Source organism: Centruroides sculpturatus, unplaced genomic scaffold (genome assembly GCF_000671375.1).
Source record: "Centruroides sculpturatus isolate CEXI.00-Female unplaced genomic scaffold, Cexi_2.0 scaffold1206, whole genome shotgun sequence".
NCBI classification, from domain to species: domain Eukaryota; kingdom Metazoa; phylum Arthropoda; class Arachnida; order Scorpiones; family Buthidae; genus Centruroides; species Centruroides sculpturatus.
This window is the reverse complement of record NW_019385455.1, coordinates 245032-253272: the sequence shown is the minus strand read 5'-3', so window position 1 is coordinate 253272 and position 8241 is coordinate 245032. Positions and strand designations below refer to the sequence as shown.

General features: G+C 27.2%; 1 protein-coding gene across 1 annotated transcript in view; it reads left to right on the top strand.

The window, feature by feature from the left end:
* Window positions 1–8241, top strand: part of LOC111639162 (growth hormone secretagogue receptor type 1-like) — a 12658-nt gene extending 4417 nt beyond the window's left edge. Inside the window, exon 2 of the mRNA XM_023384962.1 lies at window positions 7260–8241. Within this exon, the coding sequence (XP_023240730.1) occupies window positions 7260–8074 (815 nt within the window). The 3' untranslated portion in view covers window positions 8075–8241. The remainder of the gene's footprint in view (window positions 1–7259) is intronic.

Sequence of the window (8241 nt, the reverse complement as noted above, 5' to 3'; positions counted from 1 at the left end):
AATTTTACAAAAAAAAAAAAAATTCACATGTGCAATTGAATTTATTTCCTTATATATATTTATATATTTTAATTAAAGAATTAACTTAATTTATCTTTCTTTTATAATAAATAAAATTGTAGAAAAATTTACATTCAAATCTATGTTAATTACTTTTTAAATAACTTTATATAAAAATATAATTTTTTTTTTCTTTCTTTTTTAAATGGAAAATTAAGAATATATTTTTGTTTTATTTATTTATTTATTTTTTTTTTTAAATAAAGTCGTAAAATTTCGTGTTGAAAGAAATATAAGACTTTAGAAAAGCAAGTAGGCAACATTATATTGCGTGATTATCTACCACAGGTACGATTTGTAGTAGGACACGCGAGATCTCAATTATTAACTCCTGTTAAAGTTAGAACTGCTCTTGGTTCGAGGTAGTGCCTTTCAAAAACACATGTCCGACTTCTTTCTCTCCTACAATATCACTATATATATATATATATATATAAATGAAAGGATTATATACTGTATAAATACACATGAGAAACTTTAACCAATGGACTAAATATGAGTCTATAACTCTTTAATGAAAGTACAATGTGCAATGGAATTCGTTAATAAAAGCCTCTTATGTTTCGAGTTTCCTTGTATAAGGACTATAAATGTACAGTTTTCTAACGAAAGGATCGTGTATACCGAAAGGATTATGGATACGAAGATCCTAAAGGATAAGCTGTAGTTAAACTCTAATGAAATCCTTAATGAAGAGAGAATGTAGTTGAAAGGACTATAAATAGAGCCATATATATATATATAGGATAGTATATATTTATATGTCATCTACTTATATCAAGTCATCAACACTTCTTATTGATTACGTTACTCTAGTTTTTTTTTTTTTCCATGGGACAGTGCAGTTTTGTTACGTAACATGTCATTTTGACTCTGTTCGATATATAGACCTATTGAACCGATCATAGTTTCTGCAAAACAATCGATACTACTTGCCTACTCTGTATCCTTTTTATTATTATTATTATTATTATTATTTTAATATTATTCAAGCATAGATAATGAGTATTAAACGTAACGCAGATAGAATTTTTAGGGCGTTACATTGTAAAATTGAGGATAATTTTATTGCATTACTGCAATAAAGTGAGATAAAATTTAATGGTTACGGTGGAAGAATAAAGTAAATTTCAGAACATTATAGTAGAAAAAAATAGAATAATTTTTAGGGAGTTTTTAGGGGATTTGTGAGAATTTTAACGTATTAAAGTATATTAAATTATAGCGTTACAGTGTAATAATAAGGAATACAGATGAAATTCTATAGAATTATACCAGTTAATAAATTTTAGGGATGAAAATAAGATCAATTCTGGAGCATTATAGCATAAGAACAAGGCATAATATCAGGGCCTAATTAAGCTAAATAAGTTGTAGCTTAGGACCTCGTATAGCTTAAGGCTTTATAATATTTTAAAGTATCATTATTTAGTAGAAGGGAAAGGCCTGTTATAATTATAGCTTGGACACAAGTTTAAAGTCTGGCCCAATATAACACATTATAAGATAAGATAAATTCTAAGGTATTACAATAAAATTAATGAAGTTTTAAATGATCTTTAAAAATCTGAGTTTAAAAGGAATGTTAACTGTAAGAAAATTTGTTTTTTTAGCTTGTTTAAAGGTTTATTTTCATTATTATTGTGTGGAAGTTGATTTTGTTTACCTCTATCGAATTAATCATTAGTTCATTTAGTGTAACTGAGGGTGGTATATCGGGGTGCATCATCACACTCGGTGGTCAACTCACTAAAGTATTAGATAATTTATTCAATTACTAGTTGCATCTATGAATTATACCCTATTATTGGCCATTTATATGAAAACAGCTCGATATTTTAATTATTTTATAATGCGAAAGGGATTTAAAATCACTTATAAATCATTTTTTAAAACGATCCAAATTTAATAAGTTTTAAAATATCTTTTAATAATTAATATACATAATAATTAAGAAACAAAAATCAACAACTTTTAAGGATAAATAGTTTTATTAATGTACAACTTTTTAATATTAAATAATAATAAATTTCTGTGGAAAAATCCATTAAAAAAAAAAAAAATAGATGAGAATTTAATAAAATTTTAAGAGTATTTTAGAAGGAATTTACGTATGTATATACATATAATTTTTTTTAAAGCTTTATTATTTAATTCTTGTCAGATTTTGAATGATTTGAATCAGGATTTTTTGGAATAAAAAAAAAAAATTGACTATCAGCAAAAATCGATGAGATGTAAAGTCACTTGTCGTTGATGTCCTCGAAATATATTTTAATTTAAACGAAATTGAATGTAATTTGTTTTTATAAAAAAAAAATATAGGCCTATATATATATTAAATATATAAATAAAAATAAAAAGACTTAGAAAAAATATCTTCTTATCAAAGATTTAATAAGAGAAAAAGGAGGAGAAAATTTTTATCTTAGAAAAGGAAGAAAATTCGGTGTATTTTTAGTAAATATACTTAAAAATACATGTATTTTTTAATAGAATTTTAAAAATTCTCTCCGTATCTTTGTCAAGAAAAGACTTTAGGTGTTGATTTGAAAATATCCATTTGCATATTCTCTATTCGAATTGTCCCAATTCTCCAAATACATCATCCCAAATCTTGGCATGGATGTTAATAATAGTTGATAGAAGACTTTGTTGGAGCCAAGTAGACACACACGCATACACACACATACCAAAAAATCTATCAAAAAAACAGCAACTAACTAATATAAGATTTTATATTCCTTTCATCGACTTAACTGTATAAAGGTAAAAATACCCCTACATTCACCTCGGTACATTCAACCTTTAGCTGTCTACTACGTCAATTAAGTTTAAGTGACGGTTCGATAGCCCATTACAAAGAAACGAAGTCTCTGGTTGGTCGATTCTTGCACGCGTATCACCTAGGTAACGATGCTAGAACGTGTGCGAAATCGACCAATATATGTAATCTGACAACCACGTGGTGGATGACACGTGACAAATTGGATGTAATATAAAAATATCTTTTTGTATATTTGTATTTATTTCGTTACCTTTTAAGGATTTTACTGTGTTTAAAGTAACACTAGAAAGGTAACTCATTCATAATACAATTAAGTCATTTATCAGGAAGTAATACTTTCTACTTTGTCATCTGCTGTGCCAACTATTTGTCACCTCTTCTAACACCTTTTTTTTTTTTTTCCTCTTCCCCTTTCTTCTTTATTTTAAATTACTTTCTCTTGTTTTTATATATTATTTTCCACTTCTTAACGTCTAAATCTTCATTTTATTTTCGATTTTTATAATAATCTTTTATTAAATTTGACTTTATAGTAATTTTATCTACTCTAGGGTATTCGATTTAGCATTGAATTAATTCATACTTTACTCGATAATTTCATTAGGGAGATTGAAAGGATGGTTAAATATTTGTTAATCACATTGTTAGTATTATTATTATTATTATTATTACATATTTTTTTAAAAATGTATTACCATTACTCTATGGGAATTATGAGTATTTTTATGGAATTTTTATTTAATAAAGTCACGTATATTTTTTTTAATTACCAGTATAAAAGCTTAAAGAACACAATAAAAAATTAAATTTATTTTAATCCAACAAAGAAATTTGTTTATAAAATTTAGCAATAGAAAAGTGTTGAAGAACACATCAATACCATGTGCACAGTTCATATTCTTTGAACGTTATGAAACTACGAATTGTCTTGTCACTCAATAGGATTTTAGTAATTACATTTCTTGACGATGCCAAGTCAAGAAGCGCATCAAACTCGTCGTTTAACAACGAATTTTCCAACTTGTTCTTACTCAAATATCTTTTTTTTTTTTTTTCCACCCCCTTACAATTCTTTTATAAAATGTACTTATTAAAACAGAATTTCAACGTTGATAAAACGATTTTAAAAAATAATAATAATTAAAAATATTTTAAATTTCTCTTAGAATTAATTTAATTACAATTTCATGTATGGATAATTAAAAGTATTAATATGAAAAGAGCACTGTATACTTCTTTTTTTTTTTTAAATAACAAATTTTTAATTTAGTAGAATATTATGTTCTTTATCACTACTTAATTGAAAAATTTACTATATTTCTCTCAACATTTACTAGAAAATTTAGTGTATTATTATTTATTTTTTTTTTAATATAAATCCAGCAAATTAGTAGAATTTACTAGATTTTTATATATAATGCCTTTCAATCGGTACTTATGATTTATCGTGGGGAGACAGAAATAGCGAAATCATACTGCGATGAGCTCAAACAATGAGTCTTTCTCGTACCAAAAGGTTAATATTATAGATCTTTATTGACATGAAAAAAAAAGAAGAAGAAAGAGAGAGAGATTTATTCTCATTTTTTATAGAAAAAAAAAATCCAAATTTTATTTCTTGTCACGAAGATATCTACTTTGTTCGGATTCGTTCAAATGTCATCTATTACCATTATTCACTTTCTCAAATCCATGTCGATTTTGGATCATCGTCGTGTTCACATACGATACTATCAAATGGATCACAAATAATACGGAATTTCAATTAATATTTTATATATAAATCTTACAAAAAATACAATTTATACATCTAAAAAGTCTTTTGTATAAGTTTCTAATTGATTGAAATAATAGCTAGCGTGTTACGTTATTTATTCGTTTGTAATAGTATAAGAAATTCGTATATGAGACATGTTTAGAGTTTCGTTCACATATCGTGTATATATAGAATATAACGTGAATCGTCTATCCTCAATCAAACCTCGATGTAGCATCCTTCGAATTAGCAGTAAAACATACTTATTAACAGGATTTTTATATATAAAAATCTCGATTTTAGCACACGGTTATTTGTTCGGAGACGAACAAATAGGGTGATAAATCGAAGCTGATACAAAACTGAGTGTGGCGCTAAATCGAAGTATCTCAGACAAGAACTATGTTATTGTATACAAAGTTCGAATTCGAATACACAAGTATTCACTGGAGTTTTACGAGAGTGGCGTTATTTAGAAGAGCGTTATATCGAGGTTATGGAGAGAGAGGGAGAGAGAGAAAGAGAATTCGTAGTAAATTGTAACACTATATAAACAATATATTGTGTGTTTACATAAAATTTTATCGTTTAACTCGAATTTATATATACAAATCTCGATTTAGCGTTACTATTTGTTCGTTTCCGAAACTGACACTAAATCGAATGTGGTACTGAAATATCTCAAACAATAATAATGTAGAGTAACAGAGGTTTGAATTCGAAAGTATTCACTGAAGCATTATACTAGAGTGTTGTATGAGCTATTTAGGAGAACGTTACATCGAGGTTTGAACTATATATATTTTTAGAATTATTTACAGTATTTAGATATAATTTTTTAACTTAATTTTACTATAAAATTAATTTCAAACGAGAAACTTATAATGAAAATTGTGTGTATATATATATATATATATATATATATATATATATCGAACGTATAGAAATTGTTAAGCTAACAGTTTTTTTCCTATAACAAATCAATTTTTTCCTACTTATAAAATGGTACTCAAAACCATCTGTGAGTGCACATGTACTTGCTGAATGATGGAGGCTTCTCTTTCGTATACAATAATTATATTTTACTCAACTGTTTGAATGGAAATCAAATTATCTCACCGTAGTAATATTATTCTTTCCCTCCCTTCTTCTTATTTTATTATTTTATTTTTAATGAATTAAATTTTCTAACTAACTGTTTCCTCTCCCTCTTCCTCTTCCTCTCTCTCTCTCACTACATGGAAACGGTTGAATGAATTTTCCTAACGTATTTAAACCAATTCGCAGCAGGTATTTATCAATAATTATAATCTAACAGATGTTGTAAGGAATCGACATCCGCATAGTAAAATAAATAATTAAAAAATACAAACCAATCTGCATTTTAAACGTTCGATAAATATCCATCAAGTAAAAAATATAGGTCTATATTCGCATAAGATTATTATTATATCACGTACAAGTTATTTGATATGCTAGCGATATCATTTTTGGGTCATTAGAGAGTAACAGATTGTCAAAATTGCCATCAAATCAAAAGGAAAAAATATATATATATCCAGTATTACTACTTAAATGCTTTAATGCAATTTTTTTACATTTTTATTACTTGAAAAATAATATAAAAAATGATTAAATGCATATTAAATTGTTCTTTTTTAAATAAGCTTGTGTGTTTTTAACTGTACTTTTTTTTTAATGATGTGAGCGTACTATTTAATGCGTGTAAAACTGCATTTTTTAATAATAAATGCCCTATTTAATTTTGTTAAATTTTTTTTTATTAAAATATATCTCTTATAAAATTAATTAAAATAGGAAAATCTTGTTGTTTAATTCGTATTCTTGCCCCAGGAATAATTTGTTATACTTTAACAAATCTTCCCGAGGATATTACTAATTCATCTTGTTATGTGTAACAAAATAAATTAAAGCTTAGCAATACCATTGAACCTGATCAATAGATGAATGAATGTAGCAAAATAGCTATTGATTTTTCATATTTTACTTTGTAATATATAAGTGATGATGGTGATGATGATGATGATAATGCTACACTTTACACAAGCTAAAGTAATTTATCGTCATATATATTTATATAACTTATGATAATATATTCCACGAAGAGATACGATTCTCTCTTATCGACATATTGCAGTAAACTTATATATTATTTATCCATAGAGCTTGATATAATTTATGAAAATTCGGGATAAATACTACCAAAGAAAGGTTTATTTTAATGAAAATAATACTCGAATATGGTTAAAAATTATCATTTATTTTAATTTTGGCTTCTCTTAATCATTAGTGAAAAGCGTGGCTTCGATTTTAAGCATGTGACCACCGATAATTGAGTGAATAAAAACACTGGTAAGTCGTGGGTTTGCGCCTCACGTGGAGTTTTCCGGATTTTCTTCACGTGTTTAACACGTAAATAGGAGCAATTTTCTCTATAGATAGGTCCATCCTCGCGTGTATAACGCCTAAACAGAGGACAGTTTCCCCATAGAAATTCCTCTCCCTTAGTATTTACGTTGCCACATCCTATCGAACCAACGGATTCTAATCAGTTTTTCCTAGGTAATTATATAAAACACGGAAAAATTAAGCAAATTATTAAATAAAATATCATTACATTTTTTTCTCTTACAGGTAAAGTCGTTCCTTACGTGGAAACTACAGTAGCTCACGGGTCAATTTTGACAATATTAGCCATTAGTTTCGAACGTTATTATGCAATATGTCAACCGTTGAAAGCTGGTTATACGTGTACCAAAATGAGAGCCTTGATTATAATATTTACAGTATGGTTAATAGCTATATTTGTTACAAGCCCTATATTACTCATTGCCGAATACGACTACGTAGGATACATAGATGGAACCAAGGTAACTGTTTGCCACACATCAGCTCATAGCACATGGCAAAAGATATATTTCTTTCTTATGACTCTTATACTGTTTTGGATACCATTCGCCGTCCTGATAGCCATATATATTATAATTACTCGTCACCTTATGACAGATCGTAAACACTTAAACAATGCTACCGAGAGATGTAGAATGAGATCTAGAAAACAAGTTGTATTAATGTTAGCCTGTGTAGTAACTTGTTTCTTTGTATGTCTAATGCCCTTTAGAATATTTACAACATGGTTAATTCTCGTACAACAAGAGACAGTAGAAGATCTAGGGATGGAAACTTATTATAATTTATTATACTTCTGTCGTGTCATGTTGTATATTAATTCGGCTATAAATCCTATATTGTATAATTTAATTTCGTCGAAATTTCGTGAAGCATTCGTACGTGTTTTATGTTGTCACAGTGATAAGAGACTCATACGTCAAGGAACTTCTAGTACCACTTATACGTCACTTACAACAAGTTTAAGAGCTCAAGGAATTGTAAGTCAAGGTAGTAAATCGGATAGTTTTAAAAATTCACACTTGGAAAGTTACGTTTGATTGAAAATAATACGCAAAAAAATTAATTATTCTTTTGTATATGAAATTCTATACACCCGTTAGCATTAATCGAAGAGAATAAATGACGAATGGTAAGTAGGAAATTTCAAAACTTTTAATAATTTCTATTGACGCGATGGTCAGAAACGTCTGACACTTAACTTAAT